The sequence below is a fragment of the Pseudorca crassidens genome, chromosome 10, assembly GCF_039906515.1.
Source record: "Pseudorca crassidens isolate mPseCra1 chromosome 10, mPseCra1.hap1, whole genome shotgun sequence".
Taxonomy (NCBI): domain Eukaryota; kingdom Metazoa; phylum Chordata; class Mammalia; order Artiodactyla; family Delphinidae; genus Pseudorca; species Pseudorca crassidens.
Window position 1 is genome coordinate 7700496 of NC_090305.1, and position 24333 is coordinate 7724828.

General features: G+C 43.2%; 1 protein-coding gene across 4 annotated transcripts in view; it reads left to right on the forward strand.

Moving 5' to 3' along the window:
• Window positions 1–24333, forward strand: part of GCNT2 (glucosaminyl (N-acetyl) transferase 2 (I blood group)) — a 127378-nt gene that overhangs the window by 65744 nt on the left and 37301 nt on the right. For 2 of the 4 annotated variants that reach the window (XM_067751980.1, XM_067751981.1), the window contains exon 1: window positions 4374–5292. The exons of the other annotated variants lie outside the window; for them this stretch is intronic. In XM_067751980.1, coding sequence (XP_067608081.1) covers window positions 4374–5292 — 919 coding nt within the window. Of the gene's footprint in view, window positions 1–4373; window positions 5293–24333 lie in introns of those variants that run through there. 4 annotated transcript variants of the gene reach the window in all.

Below are 24333 nucleotides of genomic sequence, written 5' to 3' on the forward strand. Positions count from 1 at the left end.
ACGACCAGCTACCGCCTTCCTCAAGGGTGTGACTTAGCCTGGCAGGCAGCGGACTTCACGTGCCTCTCCCTCAACTCATCCTTCTGTAGGCCTTCCAGAGTCAGGCGAGTGTACCTTGCCCCTTGCCACAGAAAGCCTAGGGGTGCTGAGGCTTGCCTTTCCCCCTTTGATTATTTCTTTATTTCACTGAGATTCTGAGTCTTCCAGTATTTCACAAAAAGAATACGCTCTTCATTTTGGAGCTGTGCCCTAGATAGCATCATAATTGGAAAAATTCTTTTTTTTTAAGTTGCAGTATAGTTGATTTACAATGTTTCATGTGTACAGCAAAGTGATTCAGTTATACATAAACATATATTTATCTATTCTTTTTCAGACTCTTTTCCATTATAGATTATTACAAGATATTGAATATAGTTCCCTGTGCTGTACAGTAGGTCCTTGTTGATTATCTGTATATTAGTGTGTATATGTTAATTCCCAAACTCCTAATTTATCCCTCCCCCCTCCTTTTGCCTTTGGTAACCATAAGTTTGTTTTCTTTGTCTGTGAGTCTATTTCTGTTTTGTAAATAAGTTCATTTGTATCCTTTTTTCTTTAGCTTTCACATATAAGTGATATCATATGATATATGTCTTTGACTTACTTCACTTAGTACGATAATCTCTAGGTCCATCCACATTGCTGCAAATGGTATTATTTCATTTTTTGTGGCATAGTAATATTCCTGTGTGTGTGTGTGTGTGTGTGTGTGTGTGTGTGTGTATGTGTGTTACCACATCTTCTTTATCCATTCATCTGTCAATGGACACTTAGGTTGCTTCCACGTATGTCTTGGCTGTTGTAAATAGTGCTGCTATGAACACTGGGGTACATGTACCTTTTCAAATGAGACGTTTTGTCTTTTCCAGATATCTGCCCAAGAGTGGGGTTACAGATCATATGGTAACTCTATTTTTAGTTTTTTAAGAAACTTGCATACTGTTCTCCACAGTGGCTGCACCAATTAACATTCCCACCATCAGTGTAGGAGGTTTCCCGGAAAAATTATTAAATGATGTAAAAAACAATAAAGACTTCTGAATGGAAGAAAGAGCAAGCTTTTAAGGCGGCCCGGAGAGGGTAAACATGTCTAGCCTGATTAATCGTCTAGTTCGGGAATAACTGCTTCCAAAGTGAGCCAAAGGTGCGTCAGTCTTGTGCTGGCCTGCAGTCACGAGCAGGTAGGGAAGGCTGAGCTGTTCAGTCTCAGCAGCAAAAACATGCCTCGTGTCTGTGCTGGAAAAGCAGGTCACGTGGCCTATTAGGAAGGAACTGGAACAGGTAACGGCCTTCCCCTCTTACAAGTGGTTTTTTAAAAAGTTCTCCTGTAGGCATTTTTCAATACCCAAGGACAGCCAAAAGGGCAGACAGGAAAAAGAGCCACATTTTCAACACTCGAACAGTGCTGTTTTAAATAACGGATTGAATACCAAACAAATAGGATGAAAGTTTCTAATCTGGCTAATGTCTGTATTTCTCAATATAGTAACATTATTAATGTCAGTGCCTAAGCCTGTATAAATCTGAACCCCTTGTTGTTGGCCAGTTGGAAATAATAATGTAAACAGACTCTGTTGGCCTCATTGTCATGTATCTGAACACTTTGTCAAACTGCAAATATTTAAAATATTTTAATATTCACTCTAAGCCAAAAAATCTTTGCCAAACTAGATACTGAAATTACTCTCTGTTGTGTTGAAATAGGATAGACTATAACCTGATATTTAAAGGTATTATTTGGGAAAAAAAGGAAGGTTGGGATTGAATTTTCCATTATCATTCATTTTCGTATCATTTACCATCATCATTCATTATCATATTTTCAGAGTCATTCTCTTTGCTGTGCTCCATGGGAACACTAAGAATTAGATTGATCTGCTCTGTCCAGATAAGGGCTCCGTTTACTTTTTTCCACTTTGCATAAAAAGCCAAAGGTGGGTTCTGTGTAGAGTTTATTTGTGATGGGTCTTAGAGACTGAGGAGAATTTAGTAAGGGAGAGAGAAAAATAATGTACTAGCTGGAATAATGAAAAATAGGAGTAATAAAAGCTAGAATGAAAACCTACCGTGGTTCAGGAGGTGATGAGTCATTCAGCAGAAGTGCAGCGAGCCTTGAATCAAGGGGGCTTAGCGCTGGTTTTCCTACCTCTGCTGAAAACAAGGAATAAGCATATTGTTCTATTAATTTCATGAATAGCAGGGTAGAGACTTTTCCAAAAGGAGGAGAGAAAGGGCATTAAAGGACGTTTTTTCTTCATGCGGGGGGTGAGGGGTGGGGGGCGTGTTCAGTCTCCGACAGTGAGTTACTGCTACAGGATGGAGGCTCGGAGGGGTTACGTTCACCTCAAAGGGAAGGTGAAATGGGAAGGCATGAAGTAGTTGTATGGGTATGTTAGAAGCCATCATAAGTAAAATATGTTGATCTGTATTAAAAAAAAGCTGGTTGGAAAAATAAAAGGTTGAAGATGAGAACCTTGTAAGTTAAAGAGCTTCATGTTCTTCAGCCAAAACTCTGCTATTTACAAATAGGGGCAAACAACATTCGTTTCCTAGGTGATCTGACAGGCTTAACCTGGCAGGTATAAAGCACTTCTCTGAGTATTAGATGATGTTCTCTGGGTAGTGAAAACCTGAATGCGCTCTAGGTGCCCTTATCCGAACATCATTTGTGCCAGGATTCGAGTGCTTTCCGGTGAAGTTTTAAGGTCTCATCTAAATCAGGGGATGTAGCTTGGCATTTGTTCATTGGACCCCAACATCCTGTTACCAAATCAGACTCAGGGCCCGCTCGCTGGCGGGCAGTAAGGCCAATCTAATGACACCGGGTTGTGGTGAAAGAAAGTGCAGCATTTATTGTAAAGATGCCAATACAAAGAGGATGGGTGGCTCGTTTTCTAAAACCCCGACGGTTTTGGGGGGAGTATTTAATGGGCAAAATTTGGGGTGAGGGCTACAGGGCTTGTGACTTTGTTCTGATTGGCTGGTGGCGAGGTAGCAGGGCGGTGCTCCAGGGATCTTGCCCTCAGCCTGAAGTTACCATCCTCCACCTGGGTGGAGGCCTTAGTTCCTGCAGAAGAACTCAAAGATATTGTTGTGTGTATCCCTTGAGGAAGAACCAGGACCCTGCCCCAAGCCTGCAGTATTGTTTCTAGGCGGTTCCTCCCTTGTTTCTGCATCCCCTCCCTTCCCTGATTAGCAACTGTTTGAACCTGCCCTTTGGAGCTCAGGGAACGTCCAGGAGCCTGAAAGAAACCTATTTCCTACAAACAAGAAAAGGGGGGGGGCACGGAAAGAATTTGTACCAGGGAGGACCCCACGGGGTCCTGCTCCGTTTCAGCCCTTATGATAAGCACCACGGTGGGAGGAGAGGGGCTGTCACGACGTAATCGCAAAGTCACAGGTCCCAGAGCCTTGCACTTTCAGATCCCCTAGGACTGGAACCCCGGTAAGCTCTTGTTTTAGAAAAGAGAGTGCCGGGGACTTCCCTGGCGGTCCAGTGCTTAAGACTCCGCGCTTCCACTGCAGGGGCTTCGGGTTCAATCCTCGGTCCGGGAACTAGGATCCCGCATGCCTCGCGGTAGGGCCAAAAAAAGAAAAAGAAAAAGAGTAGGGCGGGGCTAGAAAGCATTACAAAAGAGCCCGGTGGATGAGGTTTTTTTTAAAATTTTCATTCTCGTCACTTCAGTCATGTTTTCACTAAAGCGGCATATTTGAGAACGGAGGCAACATTGTACCCCGTGGAGTGTGCTCGAAGAGTCGAGGGACCAGGCTGTGGCTCATCGCCATGAGCAACAAGGGGGTGGGGGGTGGGGGTGGGAGTGCCGGGGGCGGGGAGTGCCGCAGCTTGTCGGATGAGTAGCAGGAAACGGCACGCCTGCCAGAACGCATCGTTTCAACTTTCGTTCTTACTGTATTAATTCTCTGAATGACAGTAACAAGCGGGGGGGGGGAAACCTTCTGAAATGAAGCAAAAGAGATCTGAGAAACTAAATCTGCAGGGGAAAAGGAGACTAAAACCACAGTTTTAGTGAAACAGCCAGACTTTGGGAGCTGGGAGGCAGAGGGAGGAAAAAAGGCTGGGCTTAAGCAACCTGCTACCGGGATGTAGACAAAGGCGGTTTGAAAGGCAGAGAACGAGGCGGGATCAGTAGCTCTATCAGCATGGGGAGTGCGCCAGCCGCTGGATTCCCAGGATGAAACCGGATGAATTCACAGTGTCTCCTTCAGGGCACGAATTACTGGAGTATGCACCAAAATAAGAACTCAGAGAAAAAAGTAAGTTTGGGAGAGGACTTAGATTTTGACGGTCTTTGAAATCTCCTCTTGGAGGCATGCCTTCATTGATGCGTTACCTCTTTATAGTTTCTGTCTCTTGTGTAATCATTTTTATCGTGTTCTATGTGTTCAATTTTGGGGGCGAGCAAGGCTTCCAGAGGCTAAATAACTCGGACACTTTGATGCTGAGTCAAGTTTGCATATCCTTTATCAGTGGCAAAACACCTTTCCTCTGGAGAAACAAACTCATGATCTATGAGACGTCTTCTTGCAAGGAATACCTGGCTCAAAGCCACTACATCACGGCGCCGTTATCTAAAGAAGAAGCTGAATTTCCTTTGGCATATATCATGGTCATCCATCACAATTTCGACACCTTTGCAAGGCTCTTCAGAGCTATTTACATGCCTCAGAATATCTACTGTGTTCACGTGGATGAGAAAGCGACAGTTGAATTTAAAGATGCAGTGGAGCAGTTACTGAGCTGCTTCCCGAATGCTTTTCTGGCTTCCAAGATGGAACCCGTGGTCTATGGTGGGATCTCCAGGCTCCAGGCTGACCTGCACTGCATCAAGGATCTTGCAGCCTTGGAGGTTCCGTGGAAGTACGCCATCAACACCTGTGGGCAAGATTTCCCCCTGAAAACCAACAGGGAGATAGTTCAGTATCTGAAAGGATTTAAAGGGAAAAACATCACCCCAGGGGTGCTGCCTCCAGCTCACGCAATTGGACGGACTAAATATGTCCACCGAGAGCACCTGGGCAAAGAGCTTTCCTATGTGATAAGAACTACAGCACTGAAACCGCCTCCTCCCCACAATCTCACCATTTACTTCGGTTCTGCCTACGTTGCCCTGTCAAGAGAGTTTACCAACTTTGTTCTCCATGACCCACGGGCTCTTGACTTGCTCCAGTGGTCCAAAGACACCTTCAGCCCGGATGAACATTTCTGGGTGACGCTTAATAGGATTCCAGGTATGTGGGATTTCCTATTTCACGTGAAGGCAACGTGCCATACTTGAAAGGGCTTTTTGAGAGCCAGCTCCTTTTTATTAGAAGATGAAAACTGAAATATATAGTTTTCACCTGCATCCTTTATAAACTCTAAACATCTAAAGAATGATGTTCTTTAGAATACAGTATTCTAACCAAGCCAGATAATACCTTTTAGTGGTATTGCTTTGCAGTTCAGCGTGTTCTTTTGCATTCATCATCTTATTAAATCTTTAGCCACAATCGGTATTATGGTTCTCCATCCCCACTGGTGTTCTTTCTTTCCCCCAAATTTGTCAGACTTGCTGTAACCCCAGGGCCATTGCCTTGGCCACTCCCCTGCCTACCCCCAGACCTTCACAGGCTCCCTCTTATCAGCCAGAGGTCATCAGCTCAGAGAAGCTGAGCTGACCACCCCACCTTTTTCCTTCAAAGAGTTTATTATCATCTGGAATATCCTATCTACTTACTTGCGAGGATTTGTTCTTGGCCTCCTCTGTATTAGCTCCGTGAAGTTGGGTCATTTTCTATCTTGTTAACTGCTGTATCCTCCATGCGTAGAACACATAGCACATGCTCCATAAAAATGAATGAATGAATGAGTGGCAAAGCATGAGACTTTACTATGGCATCACAGCTGTCTCCCTAAGACCCCGTGAGCGGAGAAATACTTAGACTCATGCATGTACTGTACCACAGGTGTAAAGTTTTAAAAATATATGTATTTTAACTTCAGATAAATAATGAGATTCCAGGAGAAGCTCCTTCCTTTCTCATCAAAACAGTTCTATCTGTACTAACGGCCAGATCAATTATTTTTAAAACTATATAAAACATGATAGGGTTTCGTCTGAAGGAAACAGCGTGCTTTGGATTCAATGAAAAGTACACAATGGATCTCTGATGAACTCGACAGCATTATTATAGCAGGAGAAAAGCAATCATTGTTCTGGTTTTTGGGGGGTTGCCAAGTTGGAAACACTGGTAGATGCTCTCAGGCTGCAGGGTGGGGCCTGCTGGGCGATAAACATGGCAGCGTTCTCTGGAAAATACCGTGTTTGGTCTCTGAATCCCAGGGTGACTGGCCTGGTGAACAGGGCTTGCTCTCGCACTGTGCAAGCTCTCTTTCTTGACCTCCCTCTTCCTATGGCCATCTTTTCACCTTTTATCTGTTGTTTCCATCATTGGCATCTAATTGGTGAGCACTAGGTAATTAGAGGCAGATTTTCATATTTAAATATTTATTCCCTTTCTATTTTCACTATTCCCTTAGGATTTATGAAGATTTGACACTAGCCTCGTGGTTCCATAGATGTCGTACTAAAATGAAGGCAGTTCGTAACTTCACAAAAGCCTGAATTGTCGTTTCTTAAAAAGAGAAAAACATGGGTTTGTGTTAGTGTTAAATGTCTGTTTGGTTTGCAGAAGGATGGTCAGTCTTATCAATGTCAAATCAATTTAACAAAATCGAGGAAAAATAATCTCTTACCCCCCATTTTTTTTTCCTTACCCCCTTCTCCTTTCCAGCCCTGGTGAAGTAGTGAGGCAGGAGACAAGACCATTTTTGCTGTAGGTTTGTGGGGTGACTCGCTGGCTTCTACCCTCTCTTAGCGACAGTATGACCCCATATAAATAGCCTCTTGGAATCTCCAATCTCCCCAGCTACAAACTAAGGGCCCCAGGAGCCAAGATCCTCTTCGTTCCTACATATGCCTTTCTTTGCAGAGGACACAGTACCCAGAACCACATAAACACCTAGCAGGCAGCTGTTGAGAATTTGTAGAAAGGCCAAAATGCCTTTATTTATAAATAAGTAAAGTGAGACTCAATAGAAAGTATACTCATAGAGGTGAGTCTAGACTCCATCAATCTTGTTGCCCCTTAGCCTTGGCAAATGCCTTTCATTACCCCTGTAGGAAATCGGAGATGAGAGCTCCGCTGAGAGAACCTCAGTGGTCTGATTCTTCAAGGGATGTTTTTCAGGATAACGTGACATTTCCTAGGGTCTTGCCTCCTTCCTCTGTTACAGTCCAGATGGCATCCTGGTTCAGGGAGCAAGCAGGAAGATATTCTGCTTGTAGGTGGGCCCTTCCTGAATTACAAGTGATTTAAAGAAAACAAGCCATCACATGCTCTAGCCCCAGGGATGGACCTCCCCATCTTCAAAGGCGATGCAGAATTCAGTCACATGCTCCAGTCCCTCCAGTGGTTTTCCACTTGAGCGCTCTTTGTGATTTAGGATTTGGTGCGTGAATCTGGTTCTTTATTACCAGACAACCTTTTACCATATCACATCTTCTGTTTTCAGTGTCATGTGTTAAGGGGAAAAGTCCTTCGGTAAATACAGCGTAAACATTTTTGCAAATGTGCGAGTTCAGATGGTGCAGTTCCTTGCCTCCCTCAAAGTTCCTTTCTGTTTTTATCCTAAACATCCTAAATTAAAGTGTTTGTGTTAGAAAGACCCTGCACAGTCATATCAGGCTCCCGGAAACACCCACAAGAGGACCAAGACCAAGAACCTGATTGGTACCCTGTTACTAGGTGATATCAGACAACAAAATGAGAATAGTTTAAAATCAGTGAGACTTGGGAATTCCTTGGCGGTCCAGTGGATCGGACTCCATGCCTCCACTGCAGGAGGTGTGGGTTTGATCCCTGATTGGGGAAGTGAGATCCCACATGCCTTGCTGCACAGCAAATAAATAAATAAATAGAGACGCAATAGAAAATATACTCATAGAGGTAAGACTAAATCACATATCTTCACACTTTTTTTTTTTTTATGTTGTCTTTCTATTGAGAAAATGACTTCTCTCTTGGTTTTCAACACTTAAGTTTTTTCCAAACTGCATTAGATATAGAAATGGTGCCGGGCCATGTCCCTTGGGGGCCCCAGTCTCACATCCTTCTTCAGGGGAGGCCAGAAAGAGTGGTTATCATTCAATCCTGTGTGGCTGTGTACAGATGGGTTGTCTAGATTTCTCCCTTCTGGCCATATTCTCAAAGGAAACCCTTCTGGAGCGCAAATTTCTCTCACTCATCCTATAGCGCTTGAGGGTTAGGGTTAGGGTTAGCATGCGGCTCTGTCCTATGCACGCTGTACGGATTCTGGTGCACGCTGAGGTTTTCCAACTTCTCCAGTCTTTGTAATCACTGCTGTATGTCACCTTAAGAAAAGCTCCCATATTATTATTCCCATAGCATTTGCTTTGGCCTACCTGCCCCAGGGCGGAGTGCCAGAGACCATTGAGATGTTTTGCTTTAAGTCTTGTGGAATTGTTGAGGATCTGCAGAAGCCTCTGCTGGTCCAGTTTTTTTACAGTCCACTTCCGTGGCTCACTTGTCTTCTTGTCCCACTTTACGGTGGGTCTGTCTCTAAAGAAAAGGCAAAACTGCTCCATGCTTTGACTTCAGCTACGTTTTTCCCCTCTCTGCCTAAGCTTGTTCTTTTGGATTTTTGCTCATGTGTTTCTCTGACCTTTCTCATGCCATGAGGTTTTTCTTCCATAAGAATGTTTTCATTTGCCTCTTCTTTTTTCCATTTTGTATACTTCTCTTTTTTTTTTTTTTCCGGAGCCCCTTTGTCAAATAAATTACCTCAACTTCAGAAAGGACCACATGATCACATTTCTTCATGTTTCAATGCTAAAAATAGCTTGTTTCCTACTTTGATTTCTTTTTCTTTTTTAACTTTGTGCCTTATATGTGGACATTCTTTGGGCATGTGTTATGACTCTTTGAGTTGCATGTGACAGAAACACAACTCAAAGTTGCTTAAACAGACCCCAGAACTTACTGAGTCATAGAATTGAGGTGCCCGAGGAGGGCCTCCGAGTAAAGCTAGATCAAGGCTTGGAACGGTATATGCGGGACTCTTTGTCACTGTGAAGTGACCAACCGTCCCTGTGTGCCCAGGTCTGAGGGGCGTCTTGGGCATGGGACCTTCCATGCTGAAGCCAGGGAAGTCCCAGTTTGGTCTGAACTGGTCACTCTATCTGTCTGTCTGCCTGCCTGTCACTGGGTTGACTTTATTCAGTTTGCTCCTCCCCACATGGTGTCAGAGAGGCTCAGAAGCAGCTCCAGCTGCTTGCTTCTCACAGCCGGCACTCCCGAGAGAAAAGAAAGCTTTTCTTTCCTCATAGTTCCAGCAACAGCTCAGGGAAGTCGTCAGATTGGTCCTGCTCGGTCCAAATCCCTATCCCTAAACAAACCAGGGGCAGGAAGAATGCTGACCAGCTTCTCTTGGGTCACTTTTTCACCCTCGAGCTAAAAGTTCAGGGCAGGCTATGGTGAAGGATGGTTCTTCGCCCGTGATGCCTGCCAGACAAAAGCACACGCCCACTGCAAGGTGGTTCCGGGTCCTGCAGGCAGGGGGGTTTCAGTGAGCATCTCCACCTCGATTAGAAGGACAAGATGTAATGAGGTATACAGTTTTCAGCACTTGGGCAATTATAACTTGGAGAAGACTAATTAAATTACCATTGTGGAAAAGGCATGATCTCAATAAGTATACTTCTCTTCCCTCATAAAAACATTTTATTTATTTTTTTAAATTAATTTATTCTTTAAAATAAATTTATTTATTTTTGGCTGTGTTGGGTCTTCGTTGCTGCACGCGGGCTTTCTCTAGTTGCGGCGAGCGGGGGCTACTCTTTGTTGTGGTGCACAGGCCTCTCATTGCAGTGGCTTCTCTTGTAGCAGAGCATGGGCTCTAGGTGCGCGGGCTTCAGTAGTTGTAGTGCACGGCTCAGTAGTTGTGGCACACGGGCTTAGTTGCTCCGCGGCATGTGGGATCTTCCTGGACCAGGGATCAAACCCGTGTCCCCTGCATTAGCAGGCGGACTCTTAACCACTGCACCACCGGGGAAGTCTGTCATAAAAACATTTTAAATAAAATTATATTTTATTTATATATATAAATAATAAGTATATCAATAAATAATTATTAATATAAATGTGATAATTTTATACAAATGTACCTTTATATTTCTTTCTAATAATAATTATTATATTTGGATAGTTCTTAGTTTGCAAAGGAATTTCTAACACATTATCTCCTTTAATTCTTACAAGAATTCTATTAAGGGGAGGACTGTTGTTCCCATTTTGCAGATGAGAAATTTAAGATTAAAATAAGTGGCTTGTCCAAAGACAAATATTGCATATACCTAGCAAGAAATAAGAATGAAAAGAGGGAATTCCCTGGCCATCCAGTGGTTAGGACTCAGCACTTTCACTGCCGGGGCCCAGGTTCGATCCCTGTTCAGAGAACTGAGATCCCACAAGCTGTGCAGCACAGCCAAAAAAGAAAGAAAGAAAAAAAAAAGAATGAAAATAAACATCTAGGGGGAAATAGGGGGAAGCAGAGGTGAGATTTATGTGGTAAGCTTAGATTAAATTGAACCTAGTTTTATGAATTCTTCATTTGATTATTGCAATAACAGCAAGTGTTCAGAAGATGAAACTTAGCTAATTCTAAGTCTCATTAAGCTTGGGGAATGATTATATAATTGGACCCACCCAGGAATTTTCTCTCTTGTTCCTTATGTCATCTGGATACTTAGCCCATTTTCCTGAAAACATTGGCTTTTCCGTGCGAGCCGAAGGTACAGGAAAGATCAGGAGAGTAATGTTTACGAACATCTGCCCATGGGTCTGCGTTATCTCAGTTTAATCGTTGCAAGAATCCTGTTGGGTCGGTATCTAAATTCACATTTTACAAGTGTGAGGATGGGATCAGAGGGGCTGAGTGACGTGTCCTGCTCCCAAAGCCGGAAGCACAGTAAAGGAGAGAGTGCAGCGGGCACCTGGGATTCTACACGCTCAGAACCCAACCCAGGCTCGCCTTTGTGTGCCCCTCAATCAACACCGCCCTCTGTTAGCTTAGACCTGCCGGCCGGCTTCTCTCTCCTCAGTTCTCACCACCCCCATCCCTCCAGCCCTGGAGCTTGGTTTCCAGAGTCGAGAGGACCAGGTTGGAATCCTAGCTCCTCCATCGCCAGCCTTGTGACCCGACGACTGGAAAGCCCAGTCTTAGAGTAGCAGTGTAGCGTAGATGTTGAAAGCTCGAACCTGGAGCCAGACTGTCTGAATTTGAATCTCTGCTCTGCCATTTGTAAGCTTTGTGACTGTGGACAAGTTACCTAAATGTGGGAGCCTCCGTTTCTTCATCTATAAAATGGGAGAAATAATGATATTTACATCAAATCTGTGAGGTTTAGATGAGTTTGACCCGTGCCCAGCCCATATTTTGAGTGTTAGTTTTTATTGTTCTTACTGTTATTATTTTCTTCATCTGTAAAATGGATATTCATTCAATAAATTTATTTTATTTTATTTTTTATTGAAATATAGTTGATTTACAATGATTCATATATATATACATATATATGTATATATATATATGAATATATATCTCTATATTCTTTTTCAGATTATTTTCCCTTATATGTCATTACAAAATATTGAGTATAGTTCCCTGGGCTATACAGTAGGTCCTTGTTGGTTATCTATTTTATATATAGTCGTGTGTCTATGTTAATCTCAAACTCCTAATTTATCCCTCCCCCTCCCCCAGTAAATATTTATTGAGCCCTTAGATACTGTGCTGGGTACTGAGAAATAATAGTGAATAAGTATATAATAGTGAATAAGACAAATAAGGCCCCTACTCTCATGGAGTATTCTAGAAGGAGGAGACAGGCAGTAAAAAGTAGACAGATAAGATAATTAGAGATTCTAAGTGCTATGAAGGAGACCAGCAGGCTGACGCAGGAAGGGACCTACTTCTTAGTGGAAGTAGCACATGAACCGCACCTCCAAAATGAGAACAAGCCATCGGAACAAGAAGGAGGTCCCAGGCAGAGGGATGAGAGGTTGCAAAGGCCCTGAGGTGAGCAAGGGCTCCATGTGTTCAGGAGCCAGAAAAGCAGCCAAGGGGGCGGGGGTGAGGGCTGGACCTGGCGTGACGTGGGTGAGGCCCTCGTGTGACGGTCGCAGGGATGCCTTGACCTGGCGGCACCCGGTTCATAGGGTTGTGGGCCGAAGACGCAAGGGGATGTGTGCAAGGGCTCAGCTCCTGCCAGGTACCGGGTAAACAGTTAGTGAATGGGATCTGGCTTTTGGCCTCCTTTCCATGGCTGGTGCCGCCATCCCTCTCTCTCTTCCTCTCTCTCCTACAGTAGCCTGATTTCTTTCTAACCACTTTCCCTGACTCCATTCTCAGCCTGCTTTAGTCCATCCTCCCCAGTGACAGAATGAGCTCGATAAAAATGCGCGTCGGTCTCATGATCACGTCTCTTTCCTTCTTAGAAACCTCCTGCACATCCCCGTCACATACAGCCTCACGTCCTAGCCCCTTTGCTGGAAGGGAGCTCACTGCAGTGTGGCCCCTTGACCTCTGCAGCACCTTCTCGCCCTGTGCTCCGCCCCCCATCCCATACCGCACACCAGCTGTACCGGACAACTCGTGGGTCTCAAATGTGCCACTTTCAGCCTCGACTCATGCCAGCTCCCCTCCAGAATGCTCTAGAACGCTCTTCCTCCCTCTCCCTCCTCTGACTGGCACGTGCATTTCTTTGAAGATTCGGCTTAGAGTCATATTCTCTAAAGAGCCTTTCCTCATTCTTGCTCCTGTGGACTCGATCCCCCTGTATCACACTGTACTCCAGTTAGTCTGCAATGCTGTGTTTGTGCTCCTAGTGACCTTCTAGACTGACCTGCAGGGATGGCAGCAGCACCTGCTAATTTCTTCTTCCTCATTCCTAGCACAACGCCTGGCACACGAGCAATGGAGCCCTGGCTCCTTGGTGTCATTCCACTTGCACAAACGCAACTGTTTTCTCTCTCTCTCTCTCTCTCTCTCTCTCACATACACACACACGTACACACATGCACACTCACAGTGCATGTAAGTCTAAACGGCCATTCCTCCACCACCCTCCGTTCCACCCAATGAGTCTGGGGTCCACAGTAAGCATGAGGCGGATTCTGCATTCCCATGATGGGTCTTGGTTCCCATGCTCACGAATCTTAAAGATACAGTGTGCATCTCATGACATGGTCCCTCAGCTCAAATTCACTTCTTCATCTGGTGCTCGTAAGAAGAAACCACCATCTGGGCCAAGATTAAAAGGAAAATTGTCAGCATTGGAATTAGGGAGAGACTCTGTGTCATCTTAACACGACATATTCCCAAAGGATTTCTCCAGAGGAATTTTGACTGTATGCTGTCTTCCCTGTACATACTGGCTTTGTAACCTAATCTCCCAGTAGGATATATACCTTCTCTAAATGTTTATTGGGTTTATTGATTGGCTAGTAATTGGCAAAGTATGGGCACAAATTCAGATCATCCTATTTCTAATCTAGTGTTCTGCCCCCATCCTCAATTCAGTGTATAGAATCGCTCTTTTTTTAAAAAAATAAATTTATTTATTTATTTTTGGCTGTGTTGGGCCTTCGTTGCTTAACATGGGCTTTCTCTAGTTGAGGTGAATGGGGGCTACTCTTCGTTGCAGTGCACAGGCTTCTCATTGCGGTGGCTTCTCTTGTTGCGGAGCACGGGCTCTAGAGCGCAGGCTCAGTAGTTGTGGTGCACGGGCTTAGTTGCTCCGCAGCATGTAGGATCTTCCTGAACAAGGGCTCGAACCCGTGTCCCCTGCATTGGCAGGCAGATTCTTAACCTGTGCCAACAGGGGAGTCCCTAGAATCACTCTTTTCTAAAAGTTGTTTGTACTCAGAAAAGGCAGATAGGGTAAAAGTGCCACGAAGAGACGATTATCTGAAGCCAGCAGCCTTTGGACAATACTTTTGTATGTGACTCAAAGTCACAGAACTTTGAGCAATAACTTCAACATTAAGAAAAAGCTATCATGTGTTGCCAAAAGTGTTAAAGGTCAATGCTTTTATAATCCCTCTTTGGAAACTTATATTGAAATGGATTCTGTTCTTCTTATTTCTTGGTTACCAACTACTGAATTGAGACTTGGGTAACAGCTGATTTTAGAGCCACTATTCTCAGTGAAATGCAGAACTAGGGAGAGTGAAGTTTTCAGTAAACAACCCCTGTGAGTCTTTTCCCCAGTTTGCTTTTTGGCCCTTGCTGTTCTCTCTCCCTTGGTGATCTCACTGGCCTCCAGGCTCATCACCATTCCTGTCCTGATGAATCGTGACCCTGCATCGTGCTCCCAGGCCTTCTCTGCGTTACTCCCAGGCCTCTGGGCCCAGGCCTGAGGGCCCCACTGGCACCTGCTCAGGTGCCCCCACTTCCATTGCCCTACTCACCAGAAACCCCCTTCTCCAGAACCTCTGGGACAGGCACTGCTGTCCTCCATGTCAGCCGACGTCTCCTCTTCCAACCCCCAACACCTGATCAGCACATTCTGTACACTGTGTGTGATAGGTTTCCAGGGAGTATCACCGATCGGTTCCGGTCATTACTGCTCTAACTCCAGCCCATCCTGCCCATCTCTCAAGTAGATTGTTAGACCCATCCATGCGGTCTCTCTGGCCCAAGTCGCCCTCTTCAAAACATTCTAACCCTCGACATATTTTTCTTCTAAGAATAACTTCTCAATTCCAAAAGCTTCAGTGACATTTTTCAATAGCTTATTGAATTATTCAATACAAACATCTCAATGTGGCACGTTGGATGGTTGCATATCCCTGTTGAAAATCACATCAATATCACTGATTAATCAATTCCCATGGCTGCCTTCCCTGAAAGGAACACTCCAGAAAAACCACGCCTTGTATTCCTGCCTTTGGTACATTTTTCTTCTCAGTCTCCTTCCTTGGGTCATTCTCTTCTATTTCTCCTATTTAAATAATGGCCTGAATAGGTCTCCATTCAATGCCTTGTCATTTAGGGAGTGTTTCGTGATTTTTTTTTTTCCCTCTATTGTACATTTCAATGCCTTGTCATTTAGGGAGTGTTCCCTGATTTTTTTTTTTCCCTCTGTTGTACATTTCAATGCCTTGTCATTTAGGGAGTGTTCCCTGATTTTTTTTTTTCCTCTATTGTACATTTTGTAAACCTTTGTTGTAACTCCTTTTTTTTTTTGGCTGGACCTCCAGGGAAGTCCCAGTTGTAACTCTTTTATGCCATTCTGTAATCTTCTTTGAACTGTAATTATGAATGTGGATATCATATTACCCTGACAACTATTATCTCTTCAGCGTCTTTTACATTTTTGGCAGCTCAACATAGGGCACATCCAGTGGGATAAGAATAAATATTTATTGAACTGGAAATAACTGAAATAACATTTAATATGCCCCTCAGCACGGCTGCCAAGTCAGCTGCAAATCACCCCCTCCACTGCCCCCTTCACCACCACACACACACACACACACACACACACACACAGCCTAGATTCCTTTGCCAAATCTTAGTAGGTCAGCTTCAGACAGCATCTTCCAGCATGTTCAGTTTTTCTGGGAATTTTCCTGAAGTCCTTTCTGCCCCTAGTCAACAGCAGTGGCACTGTTCTCTCTCTTCTGTTTTTCCAAAGCATCTTGCTCATCTTGGGAATGCTTCTCAATGCCAAGTTCATCCTGGGGGCAGCACCAGCTCAAGCCAAGGCCCAGCATCTGTGAGCTTAACGAGTGGGCACCTAACTCTGCACCAAAGAAGTAAAAATAACAGCCTAACATCAGAGGACCCTATTTTAAAGACCAGATCTGGGTTTTTACAGGGCTGCTGCTCTGATGGCAGTAACCCATCATTTGATGAAGCAAATGACCCTGCTAAGAGTTTTAGTGATTTTTTTCCTGGGTCTTGGAGTGGGCAATTTGCAGTCTTAGAAAGCTACATCCAAAGCAACCATTATAGGGAATTTCCTGTGCTGTGCGGCCAAAAAAAAAAGAAAAAAAAGGGAACCCACTAAGTAGCAGTTATATCAGTTACTTTTCTCTTTTTTTCATATTCATTACTTGTATTTTCATCATTACATCATTACTGATTGCTTGACTTTATTTAGATCAAGAATGATATGAAAGCAATGTGGCATGAACTTAAGGTAAAGAAAGCAAACATTCTGAGAGCCATTTTTTTACATGAACATGGATTATACCATTTAATGCAGACCAAAGGCCATGCAGTTTTTGCAGGTAGGTTTTACTTCCATTCAGATTCTTTTCATGTAGATCATAAAAATACAATACAGTGTGATGAGCCCAATTCAGAAATTACATGCTGCAGCCCATATTAACACTGACAGTTCCTAATAGAGGAAAAGAAAATTAAATTTTCTTTTTTTTATTTTTTGGCTGCGTTGGGTCATCATTGCTGCGTGTGGGCTTTCTCTAGTTGCCACGAGCAGGGGCTGCTCTTCATTGCAGTGCGAGGGCTTCTCATTGCGGTGGCTTCTCTTGTTGCGGAGCACGGGCTCTAGGCGCATGGGCTTCAGTAGTTGTGGCACACGGGCTCAGTAGTTGTGGCTTGCAGGATCAGTAGATTTGGCTCGCGGGCTCAGTAGTTGTGGCTTGCAGGATCAGTAGCTTTGGCTCGCGGGCTCAGTAGTTGTGGCTCACAGGCTCTAGAGAGCAGGTGCAGTAGTTGCAGTGCACGGGCTTAGTTGCTCCGCGGCATGTGGGATCTTCCCGGCCAGGGCTCGAACCCACGTCCCCTGCATTGGCAGGAGGATTCTTAACCACTGCGCCACCAAGGAAGTCCCGACAATTTTCTTGACCTAACTAACCAGTTCTTAATGTGGTTTCTCAACGCCTGTCTTTAATTCTCTGATCTGAATAGTACGTGACATTCTTTCTTGACATGCTTTTGGACAAAGCCATGAGTAGAAAAAGTTTTTTCCCAAGTATGTTTACCTTTTTTGAAAATTGAGATATAATTAAGACAAAATAGTATATCAGTTTCAGGTGTACAACACAATGAGTTAATGTTTGTATATCCTAAGAAATGGTTACCACAGTAGGTCTAGCTGGCATCCATTGCCACGCACGGTTGCAATTTTCTTTTCCTTGTGATGAGACCTGTTAAGATCTACTCTCTTAGCAACTTTAAAAGATACAATAATGTATTATTAACTGCAGTCACCATGCTGCACGTTGCATCCCTATGACTTAGTTATTTCATAACTGGAGGTTTGTACCTTTTGACCCCCTTCCTCCATTTTGCCTAACCCACCTCCACCTCTGGCAACCACCAATCTGTTCTCTGCATCTATGGGGTTTTTTTGTTGTTTTAGATTCACATGTGAGTGAGATCATACCATATTTATCTTTCTCTGTCTGACTTATTTCACTTAATGCCCTTGAGGTCATAAATGGCAACATTTCCCTCTTTTTTATGGCTGAATGTATATGTGTGTGTGTGTTTGTGTGTGTGTTTTCAATTCCTTCAGATAAATTCCCAGAAGTGGAATTGATGGATCATATGGTAGTTCTGCTTTTAATTTTTTGAGGAACCTCCACGGTGGCTTCACCAATTTACATTCCCAATAACAGTGCACAAGGGTTCCCTTTTCTCCACACCCTCACTGACACTTGTTATTTCTTGTCTTTTTTTTTTTTTTTTTTTTTTTGCGGTACGCGGGCCTCTCACTGCTGTGGCCTCTCCCATTGCGGAGCACAGGCTCCGGACGCGCAGGCTCATCCGCCATGGCTCACGGGCCCAGCCGCTCCGCGGCATGTGGGATCTTCCCAGACCGGGGCACGAACCCGTGTCCCCTGCATTGGCAGGCGGACACTCAACCACTGCGCCACCAGGGAAGCCCTGTGCAGAAGGTTTTTAGTTCAATGTAGTCCCACTTGGTTTTGCTTTTTTGTTTTTTAATTTTTAAAATTTATTTATTTATTGGCTGCGTTGGGACTTCATTGCTGCGCACGGGCTTTCTCTAGTTGCGGCGAGCGGGGGTTACTCTTGGTTGCTGTGCGCGGCCTTCTCATTGCAGTGGCTTCTCTTGTTGCAGAGCACAGGGTCTAGGCGTGTGGCCTCCAGTAGTTGTGGCTTGCGGGCACTAGAGCGCAGGCTTGGTAGTTGTGGCGCATAGGCTTAGTTGCTCCGCGGCATGTGGGCTCTTCCTGGACCAGGGCTTGAACCCATTTTCTCTGCATTGGCAGGCGGATTCTCAACCACTGCACCACCAGGGAAACCCTATTTTTGTTTTTGTTGCTTGTGCTTTTGGTGTCAGATCCAAAAAGTCATCACCAAGACCAATGTCAAGGAGCTTATCCCCCTACGTTTCTTTCTAGGAGTTCTGTGGTTTCACGTCTCACGTTCGGGAATTCCCTGGCCGTCCAGTGGTTAGGACTCCACGCTTTCACTGCCGAGGGCCCGGGTTCAGTCCCTGGTCAGGGAACTAAGATCCCACAAACCACACGGCACAGCCAGGAAAAAAAAAAAAGTCTCACATTCAAGTCTTTAATCCTTTTTAAGTTATTTTTTGTATATGGTGTAAGATAGGGGTCCAGTTTCATTCTTTTGCATGCAGCTGTCCAGTTTTCCCAGCACCATTTATTGAAGAGACTGTCCTTTCTTTCCAAATATATTTACTTTGTATCCACTTCAATGCCATGTTTTCAGAGAATGGATGATTGGAGGTTGTTCTTTCAAAGCCTTTACTCTCGAGCTCTGTACTTATTTCCATGATATTCATTCCCCCATAATCTTTCTCTTCAACCAGATTTAAAAGATCAGAACTTAACTGTGAAAATATCAGAGGATAAAACTGCAGTCTTGCCTAAGCAAGCTGAAGATGCTAAGCTCATCCTAAAGGAGTTAGCTTCCTGCCGTGATCAGCCCCCTCTTCCAGGTATTTCCTCATTAGGCACCCCCTTCCCTAGCCCCAGTCCTCACATAATTCCTCCTTCATCGAAAATCTGTAATTCTGCCCTCAGTTCAAGTTGGAGCTACTTCTTTGAGCTCCTTGGGGTTCTACAGAAAAAAAGGCCCTCCTGCCTAGGACTCCAAATGCCCTCCCATGTCCCTTATGAAAACTGCCCACCCCAGACCCTGAAGTCCCGGCTAGGTGTCGGGGGGTCTCCTGGAGAGGCTGAACACTTCCCCATAGGGTTTCTCCTCCCTCTGGACTTTGGTCTGTCTAGACTAACTTCTCGCCACCCCACTTCCAAGAAAGCCTTCTTGGTTTCTCTCTGGTCAGATGTGCTATCACATTTTCAACTTTCTCCTGCACTTAATCTAAGCAAAACTCCCTAAAGCAGTTTTCCTGTAAAAATAGCCTCCTCTTTATTCTGTGCAGAATCTAGAAATATCACAACATTTAGAGCTGAAAGGAGCCTTAGGGAACATCTTTAGTTCCTAAAGTTGTACAAATATGGAAATTGAGAGTCAGAGAGATCAAATGGCTAGCTGACTACACTGTTCCGTAAGATGAGTTAACATTTGCTGGCTTCATTGCCCATTTATTATAAATTTTAATAAAAGCATTTCTGTTAATAAGACCACATATTTTTCTATTAATTCCTTCTTTACAGAAAGATGTGCCAAGTCATATGTGGGGTGGAGGGAGGAGGGGATTTTAGATATAGTTAACACTATAATAACAGTTATTTTCCTTTTAGGTTCTCCCTTCATTGTATAGGTTGCTACTAACACATTCTTATAACCACTGGGGAACATCTGTGTAGTTAGAATGGTTTAAGTGTATTCTTTTAGGTTCACTATAAAGTTACCCCACAAACGTACATCATTTCGTCCTCATGCCTCAGTGGTTCAGGGATATGTTTGGAAGGGTCATGTAGAGTTTTTTTGCACTACAATTTGCAGAATTTTTATGACCTGCCTGCACCTTTCACCCAGATCAATGGTTTCAGCATTTCCTCTCCTTCGATACTGATCAGTTATTGAACATCCTCTAGTTGGTATATCTTTCAGCAGTGAGGGCTTAGGACCGATGGTATCTAGGATAACCAACCCATCCTGGTTTGCCCAGGACTTTTTCAGTTTTAGCACTAAAACAATCCCATGTCCCGGGAAATCCCTCAGTCCCGGGTGAACTGGAGAGTTGGTCACCCTAAGTACTGCCCTTACACATTCCTGCTCATCTTTCCAACGCCCAAGGCCTCTCAGGACTGAGAATTAGTGCCCTAGGTATTTATGTTCCACAGAACAGCACTGATCATTTACTGGAAGAAGAAAAAAAAAAAAGAGATAACTGAAACTACTCCGTTCTGTAGGTTACAACACATTAAGACACACTGAGGGGTAGTAATCAAAACTACACTATCAGACCCGAGAGCCCTAACCAAAGCAGACCGGGCCTGAGCCTACCCTATTTATAACAATTTTCCCATTGTTTTTGAAGGGAAAGGATCAAGTTTAAGGATGTCATTTAAAGGGATGGATTGGTAAATATAAAATTTGAATCTAAAACCACTTGAACCAGTGGGAGAATCAAATGCAAAGATTTTCTTCAATTCAGTACAAACACAGAACATATCTTGGAGGCAAATTTTTTCCAGGTTTAATTTATGGGAAAGCAGAAGACACATCTGCTTTTGGGGATTTATCTAAGCACTCTGCCCTAACAAACTGTCTAAACTCAAGTAAATGACAGGTCCTATGGGGAAAGAAGCTAGTATGATAGTGGATTGAATAAACTGAAAACGAGTCAAGAATTTAATAGGGCTATTAAAATTATTTGTTGGAGGAAGCCACTGCCTATCTCTATTTTAAGACTTCTGTTTTCTTTGAGTATCTTCAAAATACAGATCTCTGGTAGCAGCTGAATGATAAAATATTGTCTCTTAGAAGAAATATGTCCTTGCAACTTCAACTTTCAAAACTATGGGGGTGGAGGAGTTTGGCAGTACTTTGTATGAGAAGGGTACCAGAAGAATATCCCAGATTTGGAAATATGTGGGACATGCAAGGTCTTCTCCTTAAGAATTTGCCATTTTTTTTTCTCAGAGCACACATTTGGAAACGGAAAAGTTGTATAGAAAGACAAAGAGTCACCAATTCTGTCCCTTGAGATTTAACAAAATATAGCCAAAGGTAAAATTAGTGTGTGTTTGTTTTTTTGCTTTTGTTTTTGCTTTTGCTTGGAAAACTGGAATTAAATCTGGGCCATTAACCACAAGAGGGAAAGAAATTTGCTACCCAAAGGAGGCTGCTAGGGACGTAGGAAAAAGCAGTGTGATCTTGGAAGAATGAGGCTAAGCTGGGGTGACAGTATGCGGAATAGTATATAGTAAAATACAGAAGGCTTCTTAGCCAGATTTACTTTCATAGACTTTCTATGATGCTTTTTAAAAAATTGGGACACTAAGGCACAGTGATCCCAAGAAACTTTCTTAAGGTCACATAGTAAACAGCAGAGCCCAATTTAAACCCGTTCCAAAGCCTTGGTCTTCGCCAGCATGCTCTATCACAACCTTTTTGCAGGGTGCACCAGCTCGCTGGGTCTCTGGAGAACAGGTTCAAGAGACTGCAGCTGGGAATGCAGGGCAGTTCCCTTACTCTGGGGTGTAGGGAGAGGGCTGAAGGGGCTGGAGCTGCCTTGATGGCTCCCATCTGTACTTTGGGGTCTTTTAGGTAAAGAATGACCCATCAAGCACTACTGTTCTGCTTCACTAAAGGTACCTAGGAAGGTGGGTGAGTGCTTCAGTTTCTATATGAACCAAGTCTGGCAACAGAGAGAGATTCTGTAAGTTTTGTTGAGTACGCCTTCTGTGCAAGGCATTGCTCTAAGCTCTTTTTATGTACTAATCTATTTAAATCTCTTTGGAACGCTATGAAATCAGTGTTCCTAATATATTTGTTTTACAGAAGAAGGGAAGCCGAGGCATATAGCCCAGTGCTCTGCACTATAACCCCAACAGGGTATGCAACAGGATTCATGCAGCAGGTACAAGGGTGACCAACATTACCATTTTCCCTCATTTCACATTTCTTCCTCTGGAAAGTGATTGCAAAGACTCTGATATTACAAAATTTAGGCCTGGAGAAACTTGATTATTATCTAGAAAAGAAATCAGCCAGTGACATACAGCCTGGGGGCTAAATCTGGCCTATTTTTGTATTGGCCACAAGCTAAGAATGATTTTACATTTTTAAATGGTTGTAAAAGAAAAAAAAATTATTTTATGACATGAAAATAAGAAATTGAGATATCAGTGTCCATGAATAAAGTTTTAGCAGGACACAACCTCATACGGTTATGGCGACTTTCAGAATTTTCAGAACACAGTCATAGAGTTGAGTGGTTGCCTCAGAAACCAAAGGGCTCTCAAGCCTAAAATATTTACTACCTGGCCCTTTACAGAAAAAGCACTGACGTCTGATATAGAAGCATGTGGTAGACATATTTGCCTAACATTTTTTTCAGAAAAAGTTTTGTCAGAATTGTGAGTTTCCTAGATAATTTAAAGGCTGCCCTTTTGTGCACAAAATGGTTAATTAAAAAAAAACTATTTGAATAAACATATTTCAGAAATTCCTTTTTAAATAAACTATGCAAAATATATGTACAAGAATATATTAATAAATTTATATTTCACTGAGTGTTCCTACTCTGCTTGTTTTCAACCCCAAAGCACTGGGTTGGCCTTCACAGTTTTCAAGCCCTTTCATTAACTTATTTGATAATTTTAAATACTAGAGGTATTGATCTATAGTAATAAAATGGTCATGGGGCTGTACAAATGCCAGTCATTCTTTAATTGAATGATCTTGCACTGTTTTTGGAGTTTTTCTTTTCTTTTTTTTTTTTTTAATTGAAGTATAGTTGATTTCCAGTATTATGTTAGTTTTAGGTATACAGCAAAGTGACTCAGTTAAGTGTGTGTGTGTGTGTGTGTGTAATTTTATTTTTAGATTATTTTTCATTATAGGTTATTACAAGGTATTGAATATAGTTCCCTGTGCTATACAGTAAATCCTTGTTATTTATTTTATATATAGTAGTCTGTATCTGTTAATCCCATACTCCTAATTTATCTCCCCCCTTTCCCCTTTGGTAACCATAAGTTTGTTTTCTATGTCTATGAGTCTGTTTCTGTTTTGTATATAGATTCATTTGTAGTAATTTTTAGATTCCACATATAAGTGATATCATATTTGTCTTTGTCTGACTTACTTCACTTAGTATGCTATTCTCTAAGTCCATTCATGTTGCTGCAAATGGCAATGTTCCATCCTTTTTTATGGCTAAGCAATATTCTATTGTGTGTGTGTGTGTATATATGTGTGTGTGTGTGTGTGTATATATATATATATATATATATATATATATATATACACCACATCTTCTTAAGCCAATCGTCTGTTGATTGGTACTTGGGTTGTTTCCATGTCTTGGCTATTGTAAATAGTGCTGCTATGAACCTTGGGGTGCACATGTCTTTTCAAATTCAGGTTTTCATCTTTTCTGGATATATGCCTGGGAGTGGGATTGCTGGATCATTTGGTAGCTCTATTTTTAGTTTTTAATGGAAACTTTTGGAGTTTATCTCAAACCTACTTCACTCTGAGTATATCACTTATTGCTGACAAAAGGGCGCCCAATCTACCAGTTCTATATGCCTCTTCTAATTTGTGATTTCTTATCTGCTTAGATCTGAGAAAGTTTGTTATGATTGTGTCTAAACTAAAAGTGAATAAGCTAAGCCTCAAGAGAGCTTCATATAGAGGAGCTTTGATGCTTAAACCAAAGACGATAAAGTGCATCCTGGGGGCCAGTGCAGTCTCCAGGGTGCATATGTGTGCATGCACTCGTGTCTTAAAAATTTGTTCATTACTTGATAACATGTAAAGAGTTTGGAAATTTTTTCAAATAAAATTCAGATTTCTCCTTCCTCTCCAAATATCTGAGGAGCTGGCAGCACTGGCCCCATGACCCCACGTTATTCAGGGCTGACTTTGAGAAGGAGGGGCGTGCTTTAGGTGGGGCAAGCACCTGAAGGCTCTTTACCCCCATCTGCACCCTCCCTCAATGTCCACAACACCGCGGCCAAGTGTTTGCTGCCGCTCGTGAACTCACTAGCCCTGTTTTTGTTGCCCTCCACCAGCTTCACCAGCTTTTTTCACTTACTTTCTCG